The sequence below is a fragment of the Coenobita brevimanus genome, chromosome 93, assembly GCF_032717465.1.
Source record: "Coenobita brevimanus isolate Jiangsu-jjx chromosome 93, ASM3271746v2, whole genome shotgun sequence".
Taxonomy (NCBI): domain Eukaryota; kingdom Metazoa; phylum Arthropoda; class Malacostraca; order Decapoda; family Coenobitidae; genus Coenobita; species Coenobita brevimanus.
The window spans coordinates 30,997,068-31,024,831 of NC_137046.1; the positions used below are offsets into that span (position 1 = coordinate 30,997,068).

At 40.9% G+C, this 27,764-nt stretch overlaps 1 protein-coding gene across 5 annotated transcripts in view; it reads left to right on the top strand.

Annotated features, from left to right (window-relative positions):
• Positions 1-27,764, top strand: part of LOC145412565 (putative monocarboxylate transporter 5) — a 473,562-nt gene that overhangs the window by 341,991 nt on the left and 103,807 nt on the right. For all 5 annotated transcript variants that reach the window (XM_080282467.1, XM_080282468.1, XM_080282469.1 and 2 more), the window contains one exon: positions 378-600. In XM_080282467.1, the coding sequence (XP_080138593.1) occupies positions 378-600 (223 nt within the window). The remainder of the gene's footprint in view (positions 1-377; positions 601-27,764) is intronic.

Here is a 27,764-nt window from a genome sequence, read left to right on the forward strand (position 1 = left end):
TCAGTGTGTTCCTCATAACGCTTCCTATCACATCCACATCCACACCATGTAACAGCTAATCTTGTTGGCTTGTAACCTGTTTATACATCTAGTGTATTATGTGTTTAGTGGCTTATGAAAGATGCAAGGGAGCATCATAATTCAAATATTTCTTTGTAAAGGGGCGAGCTGGAATACCAGTATGAGACAAAATCAAAGTACATTTTGTTGTGTATCTTCAGCCTCACAGTATGGATCCATGTTCCTATTAAAGTTTATATATCTCTGGTCATGAAGGAGAATCGTATCTGATATTTTGATTAACACAACCTCACAATAGAATTCTGTGTTTCTCATTTGTACTAAACTTATACCATAATATCAATTTTTTGTTTCAGGGTGTGGATGCACAGTCAGCCACATTCCTTATTTCCCTCATCGGAATCACCAACACTGTTGGGAGGGTCCTGTCTGGAATATTAGCTGATCTTCCATGGGTCAATCCACTTTGGCTGAACAACTTTTGCATCATCTTCTCGGGTGTCTGTGTCTTCTTCACCCCCTTCGCGGCATCATATGCTTCCTTTGTAGCTCTCTCCCTCTTCTTTGGGTTCTTTGTGTGTAAGTATAAAGTGTAATTAATGTCGCTTCTCATTTTTTATATAATTAATGTGTAAGTGATGCGATTTAGTCCATTTTTCACTTAGTTGGTTGTTAATGCATGCAAAGGAAGATAGTGTAGCCACTGGCAGCCACAGAAGTGCAGTGGTAGTTAGGGTTCAGTCCCAGTACACTCAGTCATCAAGGAGAGAGGTGCAGACTTTTCACTGTACTTGTAAAGTGTTTTAAAAATCATCTCTCTATTTTTTTTTTTTCTTTTTTTTTTTTAAATGAAACTTTACAGTAGTGTGTGTGTGCAGGGATGAGCCAGAGCCAAGATAACAATTGGCTTCAAACAGTCCAGTGTTACCCTTTTCCACATCCCAATTCGGTGTTGTATTCTGGCACCCAAGCCTGCATAGTTCATTACCACATTACTGTGTGCTCTTTCTGATGTGCACACTCCTTACTTTTATGTTCCCTACATTTTTAGTTGCTTTTCTCAGTGACTGCCCTATTTTCTTGGGTTAACCTGTTCAGTTCTTTATAGAACATAGTGATAATTTAGCCCCTACACTTGGTGATGGATCAAAAGAAAAAAGATCATTACTGAGACTAAAGTTATGCTATTTGATTTGAGTCAAATTTGGATGCATAATGGTTTATGGTTACTGTCATCCTTGGGAGGTACTGCCATGGGAATGATGTAGGGACAAAAGCCAAGTAACTGGCCTGCATAACACTCATAGGTGTGAACTCGACCAAATATACATTCAAAGTCTGCCCTGAGACCACTTTATTACACACTCATATATTCTACACAACTACAAACTTCCAGAACTGAGAGGTAGACAGAGCTGGAGCAGGAGGAGGAAGAGGGTGGGTGTGTTGTCCCTCTAACATATCCCAGGTCTCAATGCCCAGTTTCTGGCCAACTGAGGAGGGGCTACATCAAGCTGCTGCCCAAAGCCTTAAAATGCTGGTACTCCATAAGCATTGTGAATCAAGCATACATTAATAGAATATGTTTGTCATAGAATACCATCATCTGCCATTTTTGCAAAGTTATGCCCTCTCCTCCCTAGACACCCAAAATATATCATCATTGTCATCATCATCATCTCCAGTGCCTTGTACCCTTCTGGGAACCTTGCACCAGGGGATTGCCTTGACTGAACTGCCTCCAGGTTGCATTGTCCTTACATACCATTCTTATTATCTAGATACACCACTTATTCCTTCTCTCTCCTTCATACATAGAGGACCTCCGTTATGTTCATTATATGTGGTGACCTTAGCCGTCGCCATAATCACAGTTATATGGCACTAACCCAACTTGTACAGGCTGATAATTATTGGCTGAAAACTTCAAAGATTTTTAATGTGTGACCAATTTCTGCCTTATTTCTTTTGCTTTTTTGACAAGTTATTACCTGTATTAAAGCAGTATACAGTAGTACCCCTTCTTATATTAAAATAATTAGGTGGAAGCTTGGTTTGATAATCTGACCGGTCACCCCCTCAGGTGGGAACTCGAATACTTGATTGAATATAAATGACTACAGTATCATATTCTGTACCCCATTTGATTGACCTGTGTACCTGAGATGTATGGGGTGAGTATTGTCTGTTTGATTTGCAGCTGTCGATTGGCCGCTGATGATGTAATTGAAGTAAATGCAGGCACGTATTATAGTGCATCATGCAGACGTAAGTGTACATGTGGGTGGATGTAGTGCAACATGCAGATGAAAGTGTACACTGGGGGTAGGGGGGTTTTCAAGAATACTCCCCCAGTATCCCTGCTTGTTGTAAAAGGCGACAAAAAGGGTTGGCGGAGGGTTAGTGCCCCTCCCCAGAAAACAACTAACTAAAAAAACAAACAAGAAGCCTCGGACAAGGACTGACCAAACGATGACGACCCAGGACCGGACAAAGGACTTGGTAATGAGTACATGGAATGTAAGAGGAGCGAATGATGAGGTGAAAAAGAGAGAGATTGTCCAGGTGCTTGAGGGTGCAAAAGTGGATGTATGTGGAATAACTGAAACAAAATGGAGAGGAGAAAGTGTGAGAGAATGGGAGTATGGATGGGGTATATGTGCAGGAGTAGGTGAGAATGAGAGGGCAAAGGAAGGAGTATGTATAGTTGTGAGTAAAAGATGGAAGAGGAGCATAAGACAGTATGGATCAGTTGGGTCTAGGATTGTGTGGGTAAAGTTGAAAGATGGAATACAAATGTGGGCGATTGTGTGTGTGTATGCGCCAACGCAAGATCGTGCTAGAAGAGTGAGAGAAGAGTTCTGGACAAATGTGGAAGTGTGCATGGAAAAGTTTGGAAGGAATGAGAGAGTGTTTTTGATTGGTGATATGAATGGTAAAGTTGGGAATGTGAAGGTGGATGGAATAGTTGGTGAGTGGGGTGTGCCTGCTGAGATAGATGAGAATGGGAGTGCGTTAGTGGACATTTGTGCTGGGAGGGGGTTGGTGATAGCCAATACCCTCTTCAGGCATAAATTGATCCACAGGTATACATGGCGAGTGATGAGAAGGGTGGGTGGTGAACTGAATGAAAGGAAGGCAATGATTGATTATGTGTGTGTGGATGAAAGGATGCGAAGATGTGTAAAGGATGCAAGAGTGTATAGAGGTTGGGGGAGTGGACTTTCTGACCACTACTTGGTGGTGGCCAGAATTAGAATGCAAGTAAGATGGAGGAATAGAAGAAGGGAAAGACGAGAGGAAGGAGTAGTTGCAAGGAGAGTGGAAAGGTTACAAGAGGATGAGAAAAAGGCAGAGTATAAGAGAGAAGTGGAGGAACGATTGGGCAAATATGAATTGGAGCAGAAGGGAGACGTGGAAGGTGTGTGTAAGATATTTACAGAAGAAATATGTGCAGCATGTCATGTGGTGTGTGGAAGGAAGAGAAGACGGAGGGGGGTGCAAGGAACAGCGTGGTGGACTGAAGAGGTGAAACAGGCTGTGGCACAAAAGAAGAAAGCATACAATGAATGGATGAGAAATAGGGGCGTGGAAGAAGTTGAGAGGCGGAAGAGAGAGTTATATGTGGAAAGAAAGAGAGAGGTGAAAAGATTAGTAAGAGAGAGTAAGAAGAGAGTGGATGAGGAATTTGGAAGGAATTTGAGTGTAAAGTGGAGGGACTGTAAGAAAATGTTCTGGAGAGAAGTGAAAAGAGTAAGACAGGGTGGAAGTGAAGTAAGCAGGGGAGTGAAAGATAATAATGGTAGATTACTAGTGGAGAAGGGAGAAAAAGTGAACAGATGGAGAGAACACTTTAAGGAATTGTTGAACGTAGAGGATGGAAGTAATGCGAGTATAAGTGGCTGGGGAATGGCTGGGAGAAGGAGGGAGGTGAGAAGACAGGAAGAAATCAGTAGGATAGAAGTTGTGGAAGCAATGAAGAAAGTTAAATCGGGGAAAGCCCCAGGAATTGATGGAGTGTGTGGTGAAATGCTGAAGCATGGGGGAGAGATAGTAGTAGAATGGATGTGGAAGATGTGCAGATTGGCCTGGGAGGAAGGTAGAGTCCCGGAGGATTGGAAGTCAGGTATAATTATTCCCTTGTACAAAGGAAAAGGGGAAAAAGAAGTGTGTGGTAATCATAGGGGCATTTGTCTTCTTAGTATAATAGGAAAAGTGTATGGTAGGATACTTATAGACAGAGTTAGAGAAAGAACAGAGAAATTAGTTGGAGAAGAACAGGGAGGCTTTAGGAAGGGAAGAGGTTGTGTAGATCAGATATTCATTCTTAGATCTTTAGTGGAAAAGTTTCTAGAGAAGGGAAAGAAGTTGTATGCGGCTTTCATGGATTTGGAGAAAGCATATGACAGGGTGGATAGACAAGGATTGTGGAAAGTGTTAAGAATATATGGAGTAGATGGGAAGTTGTTGAATGCTGTGAAGAGTATGTACGATGGTGCGAAGGCTGCAGTGCGTGTGGATGGTGAACTAAGTGAATTTTTCTCTTTGAAAGTTGGTTTGAAACAGGGATGTGTCATGTCTCCACGGTTGTTCAATCTGTACATGGATGGGGTAATAAAAGAGGTACAAGGTAGGGTAGTGGATGTTGGAGTGGCCCTGGTGAGAGAGGATAGTGTTTGGAAACTTCCTGTACTGTTGTTTGCAGATGATACTGTGTTGTTGAGTGACGACGAAGGGGAGCTGCAAGGCTTGGTGGATGAGTTTGGGAGAGTGTGTAAGAAACGGAATCTAAAGGTGAATGTAGGGAAGAGTAAAATGATGGTCTTTGAGAGAGGTGAAGTTAGTGAATGTACAGCGAGGTTGGATGGTGAGGAATTGGAAAATGTGAGTACGTTTAAGTACTTGGGTAGCGTGATGAGTAAGGATGGAGGTTTGGAGGGTGAAGTGCTTGAAAGGGTACAGCAGGGAAGAAAGGTTGCTGGTTCTTTGAAAGCAGTGATAAGAAACAGGGAAGTGAGCATGGAAGTGAAAAAGTTACTACATGACAGTATTGTGATACCAACTCTAACTTACGGAAGTGAAGCTTGGACATTGTTGGAAGGACACAAGTCAAGAGTGAGAGCAGTGGAAATGAGTTATTTGAGAGGAGCCTGTGGAGTCACGTGGAGAGACAGGCTGACGAATGAGGATATAAAGGAGCGTTGTGGTGTGGATGTGGATGTGATAGGAAGCGTTATGAGGAACACACTGAAGTGGTTTGGCCATGTGGAGAGGATGGAGGGTGAAAGACTGACGAAGAGAGTGTATGTGAGTGAGGTGGAGGGGGGAAGAGGGAGGGGGAGGCCGAGGATGAGATGGAGGGATGGGGTGGAGAGGTATATGAGAGAGGGGAGTGTGAGTTGGGAGCAGGGCAGTGAAATGGCGGGGGACAGGGCGACTTGGAGGCGATTTGTTTGTGGCCACCCCAAACGGGATTGAGGCGTCTGGCAATAGATAGATAGATAGATAGATAAAACTTTATAATCAACCTTAATTTTATTTGATAACTGTAAACTTTTAAAGCTAATTTTGACCTCTTTAGCTTCAGAAATTATTCCATATTTAAACTGGCTGCTTATATTGCAAGCAGTTTACAAATATAAATATATATGTGTTAAAATAAGGAGAGCTATTGATTTACATCATTAGCGGCCAGTCAGCAGCTGCTAATCAAACACACCCTACTCACCCCATACATCTCAGGTGCACAAGTCAACCAAATAGGGTATAGTACTGTAAAAGAAAAACTATATCCATTTTACACTACCTTGGACCTTAATTTTGCCCATTTGCAGCTTTTTTCACGACAGCACTTTTTTCATGACTAGTACAATTGGGCCTAGAAAGTGATGGCAAAGTCTTCAGAAGATTTCAGTCAGCAATAATGCATATACATTTCCTTAGATCTTTGCAAGATGACACCTATTATGTAAAATTTAATAGGAAATGATAAGTAAATTGCAAAGTACTTACACATTTCAAAATTGTAGGAAACAGTTCGTCCATCCATCCATCCAGCATCCAATCCTATGTTGCCCCATGAGGAGCGTAGGAGCCTGGGGCTAGGCATGTTGGTCCTGGCATTTAAGATGAGAGTGACCAGCCTCACTCATCCCTGAGTGCATTATGTGAGCAGTAAACCCCAACCACTTTTGGATATAAACCTGCACTGGCTCAGTCCAGTTGGACCACCTTATTTACTCACTAAACCACCAGGCCCCATAATTTGGTTATATGGTTATCACCCAGTACAGTAAATGGTTTCCTGGTGTCCAGGAAACCATTTGGCTCATCACTTGTTAGTTACAATAAAAAGAAATCCTAAACGAAACTAAATGGAATTTCAGAACTACAGTATCTCTCAAGGATAGGAATAAGTTGCGAAGCTTAAGTCTAGTATGGTAACAAGCAGTTATTTTTGGGAGCATAAAACTGAGAAGAAAAAGCCTTCAAGAAACAATGAAAATCTGTCATTTTCATTTATATTTACCTCTAGAATACTAGTGAATAAAGTCAGTTATTTCCATTTTTGTTGTCTCCATGGACAATGACAAAAAGCGGGATTGCGGCATAAGTTAGTAGGCTATTTTAAATGACTCACTTAACATCACAAGTGGAGACAACTTTTACTCACAGACATGCAGCTATTACACCACGTTTTGCAATTTTTTCATCAAGAAAAATCTTTGGAAGACATAGTATAAGCCTGAGAACTATCAATGAATGAAATATAAAAGAACCTCGCTAATTAGCTGAGGGTTGGAGTTTCTTGGAGAATGCAAACTTGTGTCATAGTCTAGTATCCTCAGTGCCTGAACGACTGGCAAGACTAATAAAATGCAATAAACATATTGTTCATTTCAAACCTTCCAACTCAGCATTTTCAGTTAGGCAGGACATAGTAGGTTTATTTAAAAAGAAAAATATTTCAGATTTAAAGATCAAACAAGTATGTTCTTTTGCAATGCATGAGTTTGTAAGCCCATGTTTTAGTCCTCTTTATTGCCTGGTGTAAGAGATAAAGGTCTAATATGTCATACCTAATAATTTTGCATCAGTAGGGAATAAAGAAGATACTTACAGCAAGTGCTTGCATAACGCGTGATCCTATAGCGCAAAACTCACTTAACACAGGAGGTGCCATTTCGTGTCCATAAAACGTCACAGCACGGAAAAAATAGATATAATGCAGTCGGAGGACGCTGCTCATTTTTAATAGGACCTGACTACTCGGTGACGATGGACATAATGTGGCCTGAGGCCTCAGTTTATGTTTCAGATTCATACTACACAGCCAATGATAGCAGAATGCGGCACGAGGCATAAAATTACGGTTGAAAATCGCACAATGCAGCAGGTGATAGACAGAGCGCGGATTGCATCAGCCAAAAAAATGAGACGTTAAATATCACACACAGTAAGGTGTGGGACAGGGAGGTGCAGTTTAGGACAAATAACACAGAGGCATTAAGCTAAGCTGGGGGCAGGGGTGGGCGGGGGGACAGGAAGGGAGACAAGCAGGGGTAGGGGAGGGTGAGTGGAAGGGGAAGGAGACAAGTCAGCATGAGGGAGGGCAGGGGAAACAGGAAGGAGACAAGCAGGGTGGGGTAGAATGGGGGGACTGGGAGGAAGAGAAGAACTACGGTACTACCTCCCCACTCCATCTCACTCACTCACCCACTCACTCATTCTCATACTCATTCTCTCACTCACTCACTCATTCTCTTACTCACTCACTCATTCTCTCTCACTCACTCACTTACTCATTCACACTCACTCTCACTCTGTCTCTCACTCTTGCTCACACACACACACACACACACACACACGAACCGCCGGAGAGAGAGGTCGTCCCAGGCATCGCTCCTAACCTTGAGTAGTTCCAGGAATTTTGTCTGTCCTGTCTCCTAGGGTCTTTCTTTAAATTTAAAATAATGAAAGTTGGTAGACTACCAAAAATGTAAAGATTTGTTGGCAATAGTATACATGAATGTTTGTGGCTTATTCGGTAACAGCTGTTCAGGTACTTTACCGGTACGTTAAAGATGGCCGAAAATGTAAACAAGGAGGGAATGGAATTTCAAGGATTTGATGCTAATACTAATGTCATGGACCTGGTGAAAACATTAATTATGAGGATTAGTGAACTCGAAAAAAAAAGTAGAGAATCTAGTGATAAAGGATGTGTCAGGAAATACGGAAACCACCATACAGAGTCTAATCCAGTCCAACGAAACAGCCAATGAAGAGATTAAGAATTTGAAGAGGGAAAATGTTGAACTGAGGAGGAAACTTGAAGAGAGTACTAATAAAACGGAGAAGGTGAGTAATGTACTAGAAGAACACAAGGCAAAGTGGGCACACGTAGAAGAAGAACAGAAAGAAGTGGTCAGCTTAAGAGAGATCATCCAGGAAGAAAGGGAAATGAACAAGAAAGAAATGGAAGAAAATGTAGTGAAAATACTGAAGAAAAAAGAGAAAATAGTGAGAGAAACTGTAGAAAGGAACAGATGTGTGGTAGTATTTGGAAACAGGGAAGAGGAAGAAAAGGTTAGGTTCGCAAGACTCGAGAGAGACACGAACATGGTGAGAGGAATATTAGGCAAGATTGACCCCGAAGGAGACAAGTGGGTAAAAGAAATTGAGGAAGTAAGGAGGATAGGGCCTTATAAGAAAGGGGAAACAAGACCAATGAGAGTCAAGTTTACATCAGAAAGTGTAATAAATGAGATACTTAACCCTTTAACCGCGGGTGTCATTCCAGAATGACGTTGCAAAAACTGGACCAAACCGCGGGTGTCATTCTCGAATGTTTGTGAATATTTTGAACACCCCGCGTTTTTTCCGTGCGCCAATTGTTTCAAGGGAGAGTAGCTATTAAGTTCTTTCACTCCAGCCGACCCCCACCTCCCTCTTCCCCCCCCTGGGGCCCCACCTCCCACCCCCTGGGCCCCCCACCCCACCCCTGACCAAGCGCGCATCAGTATCTGTCCAGCTGTGTGAGTGACAACACATGTTGATGTGGCAGTGAAGTGCAGGCAATTACAGTGCCTTTTACCTGTCTCAGTGAACACAGAGTGGGTGTTTATCGTATGTGCAGTGTTCATATATGTTTATAGTATTATTATCAGAATGTGATTGGCATTTGGTAATGGTGTGTGAGCGAAAAATAGTGATTACAACACCGCTGATGTGGCAGTGAAGTGCAGGCAATTACAGTGCCTTTTACCTGCCTCAGTGAACACAGAGTGGGTGTTTATCGTATGTGCAGTGTTCATATATGTTTATAGTATTATTATCAGAATGAGGTTGGCATTTGGTAATGGTGTGTGAGCGAAAAATAGTGATTACAACACCACTGATGTGGCAGTGAAGTGCAGGTAATTACAGTGCCTTTTACCTGCCTCAGTGAACACAGAGTGGGTGTTTATCGTATGTGCAGTGTTCATATATGTTTATAGTATTATTATCAGAATAAGGTTGGCATTTGGTAATGGTGTATGAGCGAAGGTAATGATGTGTGAGCGAAAAATAGTGATTTTACACCCCTCACTTCTAACGGCACTGCCCGTCCTGTGAAAGTCAACAAAGTCATGAAACCTACATCAATGGAAAGCTGAAGGTTAGTACTTTCTAATGGTACCTTATTTTTTTCTCTAGCTTTATTCTGTGCAGAGTTATTAAGGTTTAAAGGTTTGTTTACATTTGGCTGAAACCCCCGCGGGAGAGGACAGTCAGACCAAAACAATACCCGCGGTTAAAGGGTTAAAGTGACCTGGAAATTAAGCAAAGAGGCGGGGATGGAAATATTATAATAAGAAAAGATCTGAATGAAGAAGAAAGAGAAGTTTTAAAATCATTAAAGGAAGAAGTAAAGGAAAAAAATGATAAGAGGACAGAGGAAGAACGTAATACTTTTTTTTGGAGAGTATTGGATATGAAAGTAAGGAAATGGTATTTAAGGAAATAGAAGTGAAGGAAACTAGGGGGGATGGTTGTGAAAGATCAGAAGTTGAGGAAGTGGTACGGACAGAGAGTAGGAGAGAAGAGGGTATTAATAATATCAAAAATAATTTGAAGGTGATATATACTAATGTTGATGGTTTCATATCGACAAGGATCGAAATTAATGATTTCTTGAGAGAACATGAACCTGATGTCATGTGCTTTGTAGAGACCAAATTAAGAGAAGATACTGATGTTCATTTGGGAGATGGTAAATACAAACTGTGGAGAAAAGACAGAAAAGAAAAAAGGGAGGAGGAGTGATGATAGCAGTGAAGAACAACATAAATGTAGATACTGTGGAAATGGGAGAAGGCAGGGCTGAAGTGATATATATGAAATTAGAAACTGGAGAGAATGTTAAGAGAGATATGGCGGTAGTGTATGTTCCCCCAAAGACGAGAGCATGGAAGGATGACGAATACCATGAGATGTTGTCAGATATGGCTAGCTACTTGCAAAAAATAATTGAGAAAAGCAATAATATAATTTTGGTGGGTGACTTTAATTGTAAAGGGGTGAACTGGGAGGAATGGTACTCGGGAGGCGGCGAGGATTCGTGGGGTACTATGTTATTAAATATAATAATGAATAATGTGATGACGCAGTGGGTCAAAGAAGAGACACGGTTTCGAGGTGAGGACACACCAGCAAGGTTAGATTTACTGTTCACCAAAGAACCCGATGTAATAGAATCATTGGAATATCTCTGTCCTTTGGGAAAAAGTGATCACGTGGTCATTGAGTTCCAGATGTTAATAGGAAACGTTGAGCCAAGAGACGAGCTTCATAGACAGGGAAGATACAACTTTGGCAAAGCAAATTTTACAGGATTGAGAAACTTTTTTGAAAATGCAGATTGGAGAAAATTCAGAGAAACAAGAGAGATACAGAGGAAGTGGGATATCTTTCTAGACATCTATAATTTGGGAGTGGAAAAATTTGTACCAAGAGTAAGAGGGAAAGAAAACAGGAAAAAGGAGTGGTTTAATAGAAGGTGTATGATAGCCAAAAAAAAGAGAGATAAGGCGTGGAACAATTGGAGAAAGAGAGGTAACGACAGAACAAAGGAAGAATATAAAAGAACAAGAAACGAATACACAAGAATACGTAGGGAAGAAGAAAGGAATTTTGAAAAAGGTATAATTGACAAATGCAAGGATGAACCCAAACTGTTTTATAGATTTGTTAATGGCAAACTGAAACAAAAGGAAGGAATCACCAAGCTGAAAGTAGATGGAGAGGTCTTTAAGGATGCGGCAATGCAAGCAGAAATAATGAACAAACGTTTCCAGTCAGTTTTCACTAAAGAAAAGGAGCTTGTGGAAGGGGGAGTGATTAGAAATGTTCCGGTGATGAAAGATATAAAAGTGGAGGTGCAGGAAGTGTATAAATTACTGGAAACTCAAGATGTAAGGAAAGCCCCAGGACCTGATGGAATTTCTAATTGGGTACTGAAGGAATGCAGAGAACAACTGGCGGATAAAATTCACAGCTTAATTGTATGCTCACTGGAAGAGGGGAAAGTGCCAAAAGAATGGAAGAGGGCAAATGTGGTACCAATTTACAAGGGAGGAAACAGGGAAGAACCCCTGAATTATAGACCAGTGTCTCTAACCAGCATGGTTGCAAAATTGTGTGAGAGAATCCTGAAAGACAGATGGATAAAATATCTGGAAGAGATGAATATTTTGGCTGAATGTCAGTTTGGATTCAGAAGTGGAAGGTCGTGTTTCAAACTTGTTGAGCTTTTACTCAAGAGCGATTGATTTGGTACAGGAGAGAGATGGTTGGGTGGATTGTGTGTACTTAGACTTAGAGAAGGCCTTTGACAAGGTACCTCATAAGAGACTAATGTGGAAACTAGAATATATAGGAGGACTAAAGGGGAAACTTCTGGAATGGATGAGAGACTTTTTGAGAGACAGACAAATGAGGACAGTAATAAAGGAAAAGATGTCTGGATGGAGGGAAGTAACAAGTGGAGTCCCTCAAGGCTCAGTGTTGGTGCCAGTAATGTTCCTGATTTACGTAAATGATATGGTAGATGGAGTGAACAGTTATGCGAGTCTGTTTGCTGATGATGTAAAGATCTTGAGGAAGATAGAGGTTGAGGAGGATTGTAAAATACTGCAGGAGGATTTGGATAGGATACACAATTGGAGCCGGACGTGGGAAATGAAATTTAATGTAAAGAAATGTAAAATATTGGAAATGGGTAAAAGTACCAGGAGACCATCACTGAATTATTTTTTGGGTAATGAATTAATCACAAAAAGGAGAGAAGAGAAAGATTTGGGAGTGCTGGTCCAAGATAGTTTGTCACCAGAAAAGCACATTAACAAGATAGTTGGAGAGACTTATAAGCTCTTGACTAACATAAGAGTAGCATTTCATTATATGGATGAGGAAATGATGAAAAAATTGATAGTGGCCATGATCCGCCCCAGGTTAGAATATGCAGCGGTAGTGTGGTCCCCACACAAAAAGAAAGATATAAACAAGATTGAGAGAATACAAAGAACAGCAACCAAGATGGTCCCCAGTCTGACAGACCTGTCATACAGAGAGAGGCTGGAAAAACTGGATTTGCCTTCGTTAGAGGAAAGGAGAAAGAGGGGAGACATGATTGCGGTGTTCAGGACCATGGTGGGAGTAGATAAAATTGACAAAGAAGATCTGTTTGTATGGGATAAGAGAGCAACAAGAGGACATGGAAAGAAATTGAAAAATTCAAGCTGCTTGAAGGATATCAAGAAATATAGCTTTCCTTACAGAAGTATAGACTTATGGAATAGCCTGGACAAAGAGATCGTCCAGTCTAAAAACTTAAACGAGTTTAAAGTTAAATTCGACTTATTGAGAAACAGCGACGGAAACCCACGAGCATAGTACATTCCGTGTATATCACAATTAGGTATATTCTTAAATATTTGAAACGACTTAGACAAAGAGGTGGTGCATGAGAAAAACATTCATGTGTGTAAAGGTAGACTTGATAAATGTGGATATGGAGACAGGACAACACGAGCATTGCTCAATTCCTGTATACTACAAATAGGTAAATACAAATAGGTAAATACATATCCCTTCGATCCCCCCCTCTTCTCCTCCCATCCCCAATTTCCACCCCCCCCCATCCCTCCTCCATCCCCAGCCATGCCCAGCAAGTTTTTGTTTTAATTTTTGGTGATTTACTAAAAAAATATTGGTTGTATCAAAAATTCTGGAAAAAAAAACAAAAAACAAGAACCTTGTGAAATTCTGCATCATGACATATGCATTGCTCTTGCTCAATATTTGTAAAATTTTGCACTAGGAAGTTGGGAAGTTATTTGAAACTGTTTTCACCCTTGAACAGTTTTATTCTCACTGCATTTCTGCACTTTTACTCATCAGTTTTGTGTGTTGTTATTAGCTTAACTTATAGTATAAACGCCAGTGAAGATGATGGTATACAATTTATACCAGTAATAACTAATTTCCAAGGGCCAGTTTGTTAGTGGAAATTTTTTTCTTTGTGCTCAGCAGAAACAGCCTTAGGGGGATGAAGGAGGGAAGTGGGGGAGAAGAGAGGGGATGGAGGGAGGACCGGGAGAGTGGTGTGCACCACCACATCTGTGTTCCGGCATGCTCGTTCAAACCTATGGCCCCAAAAGGTGAACTTGGGGCTGGCTTAGGTACCATGAAACCCTTTAACATGTAAACATATGACCCTAAACATGGAATTCTCATAAAGCGGGAGCTTTAGGATACAATATTCCCGTGTTATGTGAGTGCTCACCGCACAATTAACGCCGGCGTGCCGCAGGGATCAGTTCTGGCGCCAACCCTATTTCTGGTTCATATTAATGATCTCTTATCTGTCACTCACAATCCCATTCACTCATATTATTTTTTTTCCCCCATTTGTTTTTCCTTCCTCCAGTCTGTTAGTTAAAAAAAAAAAAAAAAAAAAAAAATGCAGATGACTCAACACTACATAGGTCATTCACACTCAGACATCCATTTACAAAGTCTAATATCTCTACCTCTCAACTCAGTACAGCCATCTCCATAAATCAAGATCTATCTACAATCAGTGAATGGGGACAAAACAACCTTGTCACTTTTAATGCTAGTAAAACTAAATATATACAGTTTACTAATAGACAGATATTGCCAGATTCGTACATTACCTTCAGTGCTACTAATATTCCCATCTCCAAAAGTATTGAAATTCTTGGTGTCTCACTTAACAGTGCCCTCAGCTGGACCTCTCATGTCAGATCACTTGCTAAAACCGCCTCAAAGAAACTTGGATTATTGTACAGAGTCCGTAACTTCTTCGCCGATGAGCAGTTAGCTATAATTTATAAGAGTCATGTGCACTCTCAGCTTGAATATTGCTCACCCTTGTGGAATGGTTGTGGAGAGGTTGCATTAAGACAACTAGACAAAATTCAGAATAAAGCTGTTAGAATCATTAACAACCCTGCCATTACATATAAACTACCTCTCCTGCAAGTAAGAAGGAATGTTGCCTCCCTTGCATTATTTTACAGATATTTTTTTGGCAAATGCTCAGACGAAGTTGCGTCCATGGTGCCACCTCTCCATGCCTTCCCTCGTGCTACACGGGCATCTGGTAGCGCTCATGACTGGAATGTCACTCAACCATATTGCAGAACTTCTGCCTATCAGAATTCTTGCATTCCCCGAACTGCATCTCTCTGGAACTCGCTTCCCCAGAGTTGTTTTCCTCCAAATTTCAACCTACAACTGTTCACATAATCTTTACGTTTCTGCCCGGAATCGTGCTAAGTCTGTTCTTCGCTCTACTAAAAATAATTTCATCCATACTAAATGCTCTCAACTCTCCAACTCGAATTCTTCCCGCTCCTTCTGGCACCTTGCCAAAAATCTTTCTAACAACTTTACCTCATCATCCTTCCCTCCTCTTTTCTACTCTGATGGTTCTGTAGCTATTTCTTCTACTGATAAAGCAGATCTCTTCGCACAGACTTTCTCCTCCAATTCCACCTTAGACGATTCCGGTGCTGTTCCTCCATCACTTCCCCCCTCTGACTTCCTCATGGCTGACATTAAAATTTCTTCAGTTGATGTATTTTCTGCCATTACTGGCCTCAGTACTAACAAGGCATATGGGCCTGATGGGGTCCCTCCTGTTGTTCTCAAAAACTGTGCTTCTGTGCTTACACCCTGCCTAGGCAAACTATTTCGCCTTTGTCTGTCAACTTGTACCTTTCCTTCTTGCTGGAAGTTTGCTCTCATTCAGCCAGTCCCAAAGAAGGGTGACCACTCCCAACCCTCCAACTATCGTCCAATTGCTTTAACGTCCTGTATTTCAAAAGTTTTCGAGTCAATTCTTAATAGAAAAATTTTAAGGCATCTTTCCTATCACAACCTTCTTTCCGATCGTCAGTATGGGTTCCGTCAGGGACGCTCCACTGGCGATCTTCTCACCTACCTTTCAGACTCCTGGTCATCCTCCTTTCGGGACTTTGGCGAAAGCTTTGTCATTGCATTTGACATCTCAAAGGCTTTCGATCGAGTCTGGCATAAATCTTTAATTTCCAAACTGCCCTCCTACGGTTTCTATCCTTCTATCTGTGCCTTCATCGCTAGCTTCCTTTCTGGTCGTTCTATAGCTGCTGTCGTAGACGGCCATCGTTCTTCTCCTAGATCTATCAACAGTGGTGTTCCTCAGGGCTCTGTCCTATCACCAACTCTCTTCCTTTTATTCATCAATAATCTTCTAAGCTGTACATCTAACCCTATCCACTCATACGCTGATGACTCCACCCTTCACCTTTCCATTCGGTTCCCGCAACGCCCATCTCAGCAGTTACTTCAAGAAACAAGGGATGAGGCTATGGCACACCTAATGTCTGACTTGGCTCATATCTCTGACTGGGGTAAAAATAATATGGTTGTCTTTAATGCATCTAAGACTCAGTTCTTACACCTATCAACCCGACAAAATCTTCCACAGGTATACCCACTAATGTTTAATAATATTCAGATTAATCCTGCATCATCCTTGAACATGCTTGGGGTTTCATTTACTCGGGACTTATCTTGGAAAGATCATATTACATCTCTTGTAAAATCTGCTTCCAAGAGATTGGGTGTGCTAAGCCGACTCCGCTCTTTCTTTACCCCTGCACAATTGTTGACTCTATACAGGGGTTTTATCCGCCCCTGTGTGGAGTACAACTCTCATGTGTGGGGAGGCTCCCCACATACAGCTCTTCTCAATAGGGTGGAGTCAAAGGCTTTTCGTCTCATTAACTCTCCTCCTCTTACTGACTCCCTTCAACCTCTGTCTCTTCGCCGCACTGTTGCATCTTTATCTCTTTTCTATCGCTACTTTAATGGTCACTGCTCCTCAGACCTGTCTGCTTGCATTCCTCCACCTCTACGACGGGCGCATAGCACCCGTCTGGCAGCAAACTCTCATCCCTTTTCTGTCCAACTCTCTAATGCAAGAGTTAACCGTTACTCCCAGTCTTTCATTTATGCAACAGGTCAGCTCTGGAACTGTCTCCCTCTGTCTGTATTTCCTTCTGCCTATGATCTCCAGTCTTTCAAACGTAGTGTGTCCAGGCATCTCAAAATGATCGGATCTTGAATTTGGCTCTCTATTGTATTTTGTTTTTCTCTTGGAGGGAACTGTTACTGCGGGCTCATGCCTTTGGTTCCTTCTTCCTCGCATTAAAAAAAAAAAAAAAAAAAAAAAAAAAAAAGTCTAACTGTTACAGATATTTTATGAACAGAGGACACCAGTAATCTGGTGTATGGATTATTTCTTTTCTCCATTTGTTTTTACTTCCTCTGTTCTGTTATTTAAAAAAAAAAAAAAAAAAAAAAAAACAGTTATATGCTAGGGGGAGACAAGGAATAAGAGGCAGAAAAGATCTAGCTCTTCGGGTAGGGTATCCTAACTGGGAATAATTTCATTTTTGCTGCATCCTTACTAAGTTCCTATATCATCACCATAACATTTGAAAAACAAGTAGCATATTGCATTCACAAGAATTTTCCTAATTCGGCCTTTGAAACTAGACCATCAGTATTTGAAATCCAGGGACATAAATACATGAGGTGCACGGGGATATACTGTGCACCATGTGCGGAGCAATGCATTACATATTCAGATCAAGAAAACATATGATACAGGTTAGCTTCCAGTATATCATTGCCTCATGTTATTCATTTCTCATAATTCTTAGCATGATATATTATTTTTTTTTTTCCCCGATATGATATGATGAAGCAGAGAATTTTTACCTTATATTCACTAACTTTTCACAGAACGCATGGCAGTGCAGAGTGTCCAAAGCAGTCTGAAACTCTGCCATCACTTCTTAGGGTGACTGTACAGTATTACAGTAATTTATCTGTTATTACAACTCAGAAGTCATGATAGGGAATGGGCAGTTTCAGGCCAGGTTGGAATAAAAAGGATAGGAAACACATGTATTGCACATTGTACCAGTATAGATGGTTGTACACTGCTTACCAGAAGCCATTCTTCAAAATGGAAAACACTTGGTAAAGTTGAGATACGTGAGATGCAAGCGCGATAGTCTGAACACAACAAAAGATGTGGCTAGACTGAGGCTGATCATATGTCATACAATGTGTCCACAGACTCTGTCCCACCCAGTCCTACCAGGCAACCCCCAAATAGCCCAGCTCGTCTTTTTCCTGCCAGCAGATCTCCGAACTAGCCCAGTTGGGTGGGAGAAACAACAGCCTTTGCATCTGTGTTGTGACTTGTGAGTCACCCCATGCATTGTTAGCAATTCAGAGAACCTTATGATGCACCCCATTTATTGACCTCTTGTTTAATAGAGCTGAAAAAAGTTCAGTGGGCAGAGAAGCATTTAATAAATCAGAAATTCTTTATATTTGGGTTCTTTAACCCTTTAACCGCGGGTATTGTTTTGGTCTGACTGTCCTCTCCCGCGGGGGTTTCAGGCAAATGTTATCAAACCTTTAAACCTTAATAACTCTGCACAGAATAAAGCTAGAGAAAAAAATAAGGTACCATTAGAAAGTACTAACCTTCAGCTTTCCATTGATGTAGGTTTCATGACTTTATTGACTTTCACAGGACGGGCAGCGCCGTTAGAAGTGAGGGGTGTAAAATCACTATTTTTCGCTCACACACCATTACCTTCGCTCATACACCATTACCAAATGCCAACCTCATTCTGATAATAATACTATAAACATATATGAACACTGCACATACGATAAACACCCACTCTGTGTTCACTGAGGCAGGTATAAGGCACTGTAATTACCCACACTTCACTGCCACATCAGCGGTGTTGTAATCACTATTTTTCGCTCACACACCATTACCAAATGCCAACCTCATTCTGATAATAATACTATAAACATATATGAACACTGCACATACGATAAACACCAACTCTGTGTTCACTGAGGCAGGTAAAAGGCACTGTAATTGCCCGCACTTCATTGCCACATCAGCGGTGTTGTAATCACTATTTTTCGCTCACACACCATTACCAAATGCCAATCACATTCTGATAATAATACTGTAAACATATATGAACACTGCACATATGATAAACACCCACTCTGTGTTCACTGAGACAGGTAAAAGGCACTGTAATTGCCTGCACTTCACTGCCACATCAGCATGTGTTGTCACTCACACAGCTGGACAGATACTGATGCGTGCTTGGTCAGGGGTGGGGTGGGGGGCCCAGGGGGTGGGAGGTGGGGCCCCTGGGGGGGGAAGAGGGAGGTGGGGGTCGGCTGGAGTGAAAGAACTTAATAGCTACTCTCCCTTGAAACAATTGGCGCACGGAAAAAACGCGGGGTATTCAAAATATTCACAAACATTCGAGAATGACACCCGCGGTTTGGTCCAGTTTTTGCAACGTCATTCTGGAATGACACCCGCGGTTAAAGGGTTAAAGTAAGGGTCTACTGTAGCAGTAAACCAACAAAAGTTAGAAAGGAGAAAATAAAGGAGGAAGGGGGCAAAAGAAGGAAAACATGGAGAAGGATGGAGGAGGTGAAGAAGGGGGACAGATAAAAAAAGTGGTTACTGCCAAACACGGTATGCAAAATCCCTATTATTCTTATTTTCCATTTTTCCAAATCTTTTGGACATGACAGGAGAGGGCATAAAGAGGAGAATAAGAGACAGGGAGAGAAGTAACAGAGCAAGAAAGAGAAAAGGAGGAAAGGGAGGGAGATGGTAAGGGAGCTGCAAAGTTGGAACAACAAAAGTTAACCCTTGTGCCACACTTATCATAAGGGTTACATCTGGATGAGAGAGAGAATGTAAGCTTGATGGTAGTGATAGTAACTGTTAATGTTGTATGTTTTGTTTTTCCCCAGAATAGTAGGTTGTATCTTTACACAGAAAGCATATCAGTAAACAAGTTGGGGTCATGCTTGTTTTTTAGGGGGAAGCGGCAGATACGCTTGAGATGTGGGTAACAAATTAGTTTTTATTTAATGGGTTAAACAGACCAAGATATGCTCATTATTTAGCACAGAATGGATCCACACAAGTCAGGCAATAGAGCTAATTTGTTATCTTATTCTTCAGCTGGACCCCAACTTTTTTCCTAAGAACCTTTGTGTGGCCATGCATGCCTTCAGATAAGCTTTCCAAGATACTACTCATCAGAGATAGAACAGACACTCACCTACACAGATGACAGTGGCAGGCTTAGTGCTGAGGGGGGGGGGGGATATCAGGCTGAGAAGGAGCTTGGACAGGCCTCCAACTCCTCTGCACCTCCATTAGGCAGTAGAGGTGGCAGAAAGCAACTCAAAAGTCATTTGCATCATCATCTGAGGAGTCCTGTGCAGTGGTGAATGGTTGGTCCCAGGTCACTTGTGAGGGAGAGGAGGATGAAGCTGGTTGCAGCAGTTACGGGAAGCAGGACACAAATACTTTATCACACCACTGAGTTACCATCTTGGCTGTGCCCCACACCTTTGAATTGTGATCCCTTTCAGTGCCCAGTTGCTCACACCAACAAGCAACCAGGGACAGGGGAACCAGTGGCCAAAGCTTGCATTTATTTTATCACATAATAAGATGATGTACAGTACTTCTTGCTGGCTTTGAAGCCCAGTGCCTGACTTTATTCCATTGTTAGAAAAGGTAGAGGAAAGTAGGCATTTCCAAAATTAGCCCAGTCTTGTCCATTTTGAAGGCCTGCACTGCTTTATAGTTACCTTCCTTCTGATTACATCAACACAGGAAGGAAGGTGTCATTGTCTTTAGTATCAGTAGATGAGACTTCTCTGTGCAGCCAGCTGTGGTGAAGCCCATGCTGCTTGACTGGCACAGAACTAGGCCAGCAAGAGGTGAATGTTTAGAAGGCTGTCCTGCCCCAGCCTTTACCATTTCCAAATCAAGGCTCACGGTAGTGTGCATAACAAAAAAGAAAGAGAAGAAGACAAAAGGACCTGGGGCTTATGATGGCATGTGGCAAGTAGCACAGCTAGGACCATCAAGAGAAACCTGTGTGCAAACTGGAATGGTGACAAGGGTGGTGTAATGCATTTTGGGATGAGGCTTGTGGGCTATTTGTCACTGAACATCACATTTGAAGCCTCAGAGGGTCATGGAGGAGGGGAGGATTTGACCAGGCTCAGCCAGGATAAGTAAAAATTTGCACAAAATGGATTGAAGTCATAGTTTGATTGTCATGCAAGTCAAATCCGTGCAAGTTGGAGGTTGACAGTACAGTATTGTATTTGTTAATAAAGATTTGACTGACTACTTAGAGCATTTATACTGTATTGTGTACTCCATTGACTTTGTTTCTTGACTTGGTAATAATATTTTAGTTGTAGCTGAACTACTTTATTTACTTTTTCTTTTGGTGGGGTGGGGGGTTAGGGGCCCCATTATCCAAGGCATCACTTGCACTTCAGTATTACCATTTTTTATAGTTATCAGCACATCCAACACCTTGCTGATTTAAGTGGTAACAGTTGTGACCTGCCCTTACCTAAAATAAATATTATTGTGGCACTTGGCTGTCAGTTTAGGATAAGTAACCAGCTACTTCAGCTAGATTGAAGTAATTGATGTTTGGGATTACACTTTCTAGCTGATATTAGAACCAGTCACCCTTCATGTTTTCCCTAACTTTTACCATTTCTGAGTTTTACCATATACAGTAGTTGACAGGCGAGAGTGAAATGTCAAGAATGGCATCTGCCTGAGGTGTTTGCTATTTTATGATAGCAATATATGGTAATTTGCTGATGAAGGCGAGGACACATTAGGAGTTTATACTCAAGTGTAAAGTTTGAAGTATCTTGGGAAGGGGAAGCAACTATAAAAGACTAAGTGGGTGTATTAGTTTATCATTTTTATTTTTCCTGCAGTGTCTTTAGTCAGCTTCATGTCACTCACCAAAGAAAATTCATGGACTGTACAATATCAAATTCTGTATTATGGGAACTATTGTTTTATATGGAATAAAAAAGATTTCCTTTATTTAGGGCCACTTTATGTTGCATAATACTAAGACATAGTTAGCCAAACACTGTGGTAGCCATTTTTTGGAAATTTAAGTAAGTTGACCATATTCTCATCAGTTTAGGAGGCCTTCTGGCATGTTTTCCTTACCAGTTTACATTTACAGGTGGTGCATAAGTATTTTCTTGTATATCATTTATGCAGTTAATGCCAATAGAAACTTAATATGATGATGATGAAGATGATGATGATGATGATGATGATGATATTGTCAGTAGAAAATATATAACCAGTGTATATGAATAATACGTAATTCGCAAAATAAATAGCTACAGAATTGGTGCCAGGAAGCATCCTAAGCTGATGAATAATCATACCAGTGTACAGTCCTGTTGTAATTATCGTGGTATATATCACTATCTGTATAAAACAGTATCATTACCATACCCAGTTACTTCATTGGGTTGCGTTACTTTATTAACATAAAACTAATCTGTATTTTATAAGAATTATACTGGATACTAAATGTTGCAGATTACAATGTGCAGTAACATTAGAATTTACTCCCCAGATACCTGTATTTGTATTATTTTGTTTATGCAGCTTGTTAGCAGAATCAGGAAAATCATAACCATTTTGGTGAATTACATATGTGGTATAGTCTAAAATATTTATGATAAAGTATGATAATTCCTGATATGATAGACAACAAGACTGAAAATAGGTGACATTTCGCTACTAATTCTTACTTAATGTTACCTTTTCTCCTACTAATGCATGGAATACTGTGTGCATGCTGCCTTTTAATAAGGTGCATGCAGAATGGTGCATGGTGCTTATAGTGTTTCTTTGTGCCATAGATACTCAGGTGAAACATCCATTTAATTTGTATTTTCTCTGCTTTGTATTTTTTTTTTTTAATGGATGTAAAGAGAAGATAACTCATTATAGTATGCAGGAGCATGGAAACACATCTGAATTGATGGGTGAATATTTTAGTGGTACAGTGGTAGCCAAGGGAGATGTAACTGTAAAGGAAATAGAATCGTCGTACTGGAACTGGTTCAAGGAGGAAAGGTGTCTGGGTACTGTGAATGTGTTGATGAGAAACTCAGATGTGAGTACAGTGCAGAGATTGTAAGGGTGAATGTTTCTACAGTGCTATCATTCCTATGTGAGTATGAGGAACTGGTGTGGCAAAAAAAAAAAAATAGTGAATCAGTGGAAATGGAGCTGTTAAGGGAATGTATATTTGCTGCATAAATGGATAGGATTAGAAATCATGAGATACACAAGTGATGTGATTTAAGAATTCAGTAATTCTTTTGATCAGAGGATAGATGAGGATGTCTGTAGATGGCATTACTACTTAGTGAAATAAGTAAATGACTAAGGCAATAAAAGTGGAATCTGTTAGTAGATATGAAACATGGATGACAAGGAAGATGGCTAAGTGAGTCCATGAAATTGAGAAGTGAACACATTGTAGAAGTATCTAAAGAGTAGACAAGTACCGGAGCTAAAAGGGTGAAACCCAAGTGGACGTACTTGGCAAGGGTTGCATTTTTATTTATCTTCATTTATTTATTTTGTGTGTTTGTGTGTGTATGGGAATTGACAATAGCTTTATTGCTTAAGTATTAAAATAACTCAGGTGAGGGTATGTGTGAATGGTATAGTCAGTGAGATGGTCACTGCAAAATAACATGCAGTTCTTGTGTAGATGTTTAGTGGAGAGAGAGAGAGAGAGAGAGAGAGAGAGAGAGTGTGTGTGTGTGTGTGTGTGTGTGTGTGTGTGTGTGTGTGTGTGCACATGCATGCACACATGCGTGCGTGCGTGCATGTGTGAGTGTTGGTGTGGGTATGCATGTGCATTTGTGTGTACCTGTTTGTGTAGAGAGATGTGGAGGGGTTGGGATATTTTTGCTGAGGAAGCAAGCTTCAGTAATCAACTTTAGGATATAGTGTATGTGATTTTATAATATGCTTGGAAAATTTAGTGGCTTTTTCTCTTTCTTTGATATCAGTGCAGTTGTGGTTAAATATGTTTACATGTGTACATCTGTATGCATATTTATGGTAACAAAGTAGCTCATGAGTGCATCAGCCAATTTGGATCAAAGTTGACATAATATGTTATTTTGGTGTAGATTGATCAAAGGTGAAGGTCATCAGTCTGGGTCAGAGGTTGCACAGAGTGTTGCACTGCTCCCCTAGGCCCCTTTCTATTTTGTACTTTCTTGCTGTACCACAGCAATAACCTTTAATCATATCCTGTTGGGATCAAGTTATCTAATTTGTTCTTCAGTCAAAGTGCAATCTCACCTGAACTTAAAGTAGTGCATCAGACTGTCCAGTAAAATCTACTTAAAGTCAGTGTTATGTGGAAGTGTGTATGTGTGAAAGAGGGAGGGAGGCAGGCAGACAGGTTGGTTCAGTGGGGATATGATTAGGATTATTGTTAAAATCTGCAGTGACAGTAAGTTTTTCAGTAAACATTAATGATTTTGAAAAAGATTCAAAGCACACCATTAATGAGCAGTGAGACTGACCTAAAAATATATTTCTAGCGTAATATATATGGAAAATACGGGTAGTGGAAGATTGGCACATCCATTTACCTGTCATTTGAGTGGTAGTTAACAGAAAATAGTTCATTTTAGAAATTGTTATTGTCTTTGTTACTGCAATTCCAGGTTCATCTGAATATGAATCCAGGGAACTTCATCCTGAAGTTATCTTTTCCTGCAGTGTATCATCCTCCTTGCAGAGGATAGGGAAGGAAATGAAGGATGTTTTTTAACTGGGTAGCAGAGCTTCCTGGTTTCATCAGTGCCACCACAGGAAAGCATCCCTCTTTTTCACTGGTTTTATAGTAAATCTCATCATTATTGACTTGATGATGTAGTGCCTGGAAAGTTGTAATATCAGCGCTATGTTTAGATAAGTCTTCCTTGTCTTATAATCACTGGTAAAAAAAAAAAAAAAAAAAAAAAAAAAAAAAGTTACACTGCAGCATCTACCAGACACGAAATACAGTACTCCATTGATATAGATCTTCCCTTACTTAACAGTGTTCTCACTGTTGGGGCTATTAAGCACAACTTGATCATCTTTTGTCTCTGGCAAAACTTCCTGTTTCTCCAGGGTGCCTTTAGAAAGAGAGAAAGAGCACTTGAAGCAGAGGTTAGCATAGCAGGTAGGAGGGCTATAATAAAGACACTAAATCTGTTGAGCTAATAAATGAGGGGTGCTATTCTGTAACCTGCCAGTTTAATGGCTTCCCCTGATTTAGTGACAGGAAAGCTAAGAGTCTAGTTGATAGAGAAGGTTCACTGCTAAAGGATCATAATTTCCCCCAAACCATCCAGGTAAAACAGTAGGCAAATCTGCAAATACTGGAAGTGGTCTAAGTAGTTGACACCATCTATCTATGATGCAATTCTTTTTACCCCATCAGGGGCATAGGAGCCTGAGGCCAAGCTATGCGGCCATGATATTTAAGGCAAGGGTGATCAACCTCATGACCTTGTGTAACATTTTGTAAGGAATACATTGTAACCAACTCTTGGTTGTAAACTTTTCCAGTTGCAGCACCTTAATCCATTAGACCACCAAGTGCCATAAAGTTTTATGGTTATCATCGAGCACAATTAATACAGTAATCCCTGTACTTTCTGGACGCCCACTTTCCGGGCTCCTCACTTACCAGACATTGTGAGCCTGGACCTTCGGAACCCAAAAATGGCCAAAAAAAAGAAAAAAATCCCCTCAAAATTCGAATTTTTTCCCACCCATAATTTGAAATTGCCGCGCGCCATGCCGTGCCAAACAGCTGTTTACACCACAGCCCCTTCACCCCTTCCTTCCTCCCCCCTCCCCAGTCACGGTTGCCATTTGGTATTTTTCATTACCAAATGTGGGCCAATTTGGTACTGAAAAGTTCATTAGGTAGTGAATCAGCATGATCCATTACCAAACAGATTTTTCACATGTATGAAAATATAGAGAATGGAGACAGTGGACTGTCTTCTTTCTTTGATTAATCTGCTAGCATACATAGAGCAAAAATAAACATGCTGCTGCTTATTAGGAGAGTGATTATATCCATTTGTACATATAATTAGTGAAGAATAAATGCTTCCTTAAAGAATTTGGTAATGAAAAGTTAAATTTGGTAATGAAAATTGAGGAGTTTGGTAATGTGGCCAAGTTCAGATCTGGCAATTCTGTCTCCAGTTACTGCCTAACCTTCATTTAGGAAAGATGTCCATCCCAGTGGGTACCACACGTGCTCATTTTTTATGAATAAACAGTGAATAAACTGCAATACCTTGCCACTAGACCACATGGGAATTTACAGTGTTGTGCAGTGTTAAGAAATTAGAATTTAGAGTGCAAAGGATTAAGTGTGGAGTGAGTGTGGAGTGCAAAGTGGTGGTCGAAACTGGCGGTTGAAACTGGCGTGGTGCAGTTAAGAAGAATGTGCAGTGTTAAACAATTATAACACAGTGCAAAGAATTAAGTGTAGCACAACACTGAGATACTATATGTGCTTCAAGAGCACTTTCAAAACTACCAGAGCCTTAGAGAGTTAAAGGAGGCAGCCACAGACGTGCTGTAAGTACAGTACCCTGTACACTGCTAGGCCTAAGTATTTTCCATACCCACTTCTAATTCCTCATTCTCTGGTTCCTTTTCATTTATTTCATGCTTTATGTCCATTATTGGTGTGAAAAGGGTCTTAAATAGGTTTAAATAAGTGCTATGCATGTCCGGTAGGGAGTTATTTAGGTGGCTTTCAGAGTTAGGCTGGGTTAGGGTCATAAGTACCAGTCCAACAGGCAGAAGCCCACTTTCCGGACGGGACCACTTTCTGGACATGCCTTTGGCTCTATTACATCGAATAGTAGAGGGATTACTGTAGTTTCATGGGCTGTGGGAAACAGAATCATCTGAAGGCAGCTCTGCATTGAGTGAATGAATGGTGAGCACCCTAACGTAGCATGTGTACGTGTGATGCAGGACTTTTACATAACCAGCATAAGCAGCTCCAGTAAATACCAGTTCTTTTTGGTGTCCCCAGTAAAATTTATGGAATAGTAAAGTTTAGGTAAGTAATTATAGGTAGTAATGGCCTAGCATAAAACTGATAGATAAAGACACTGATGAACATAGGATGCACATCACGTATCTGTCTATCTTTCTGTCTATTGCCAGATGCCTTAATCCCATAAGGGGTGGCCACAAACAGATCGCCTCCATGTCGCCATATCCCCTGCCATTTAGCTGCCCTTCCTCCAGCTCACACTCCTCTCTCATATACCTTTCCACGCCATCCCTCCGCCTCATCCTCAGCCCCTCCCTCCCTCTCCCTCCCTCCACTTCACTCACATACATTCTCCTCGTTAGTTTCTCACTCTCCATCCTCTCCACATGGCCAAACCACCTCAGTGTATTTCTCCTAATGCTTTCTATCACATCTACATCCATGCCACAAAGCTCCTTCACTTCATCATTAGTCAGTCTGTCTCTCCATGTAACTCCAGTAAACTCCTCTCAAATAACTCATTTCCACTGCTCTCACTCTTTACTTGTGTCCTTCCAACAAAGTCCAAGCTTCATTTCCATACATTAGAGTTGGTATCATAGCACTATCATGCAGCAACTTTTTTACTTCCATGCACACTTCCCTATTTCTTATCACGACTTTCAAAGACCCAGCAACCTTTCTTCCCTGCTGTATTGTTTCAAGCACTTCATCTTCCAAATTCCATCCTTACTCAGCACACTACCCAAGTACTTAAATGCACTCACATTTTCCATTTCCTCATCATCTAGTCTCACTGTGCATTCAGTGACTTCATTTCTCTCAAAGAACCATAAATTTAATCTTCCCTTCTTTCACCTTTAGATTCCATTTCTTACACACTCCCAGATGATTGGCTGAAGAATGTAATTGTAAATGTGTACAAAGGGAAGGGTGATGCCCTGGAAAGAGGAAATTATAGAGGTATAGAGCTTTTAGATCAGATAATGAAGGTAATGGAGAGAGTTCTAGAGGGTATGATTAGAGAAAGAGTGAATATTGATGAGATGCAGTTTGGGTTTATGCTAGGCAGGGGGACCACTGATGCCATATTCATTGTTCGACAGCTTCAGGAAAAATATATTGGAAAGAAAAGGGATCTGTATTTTG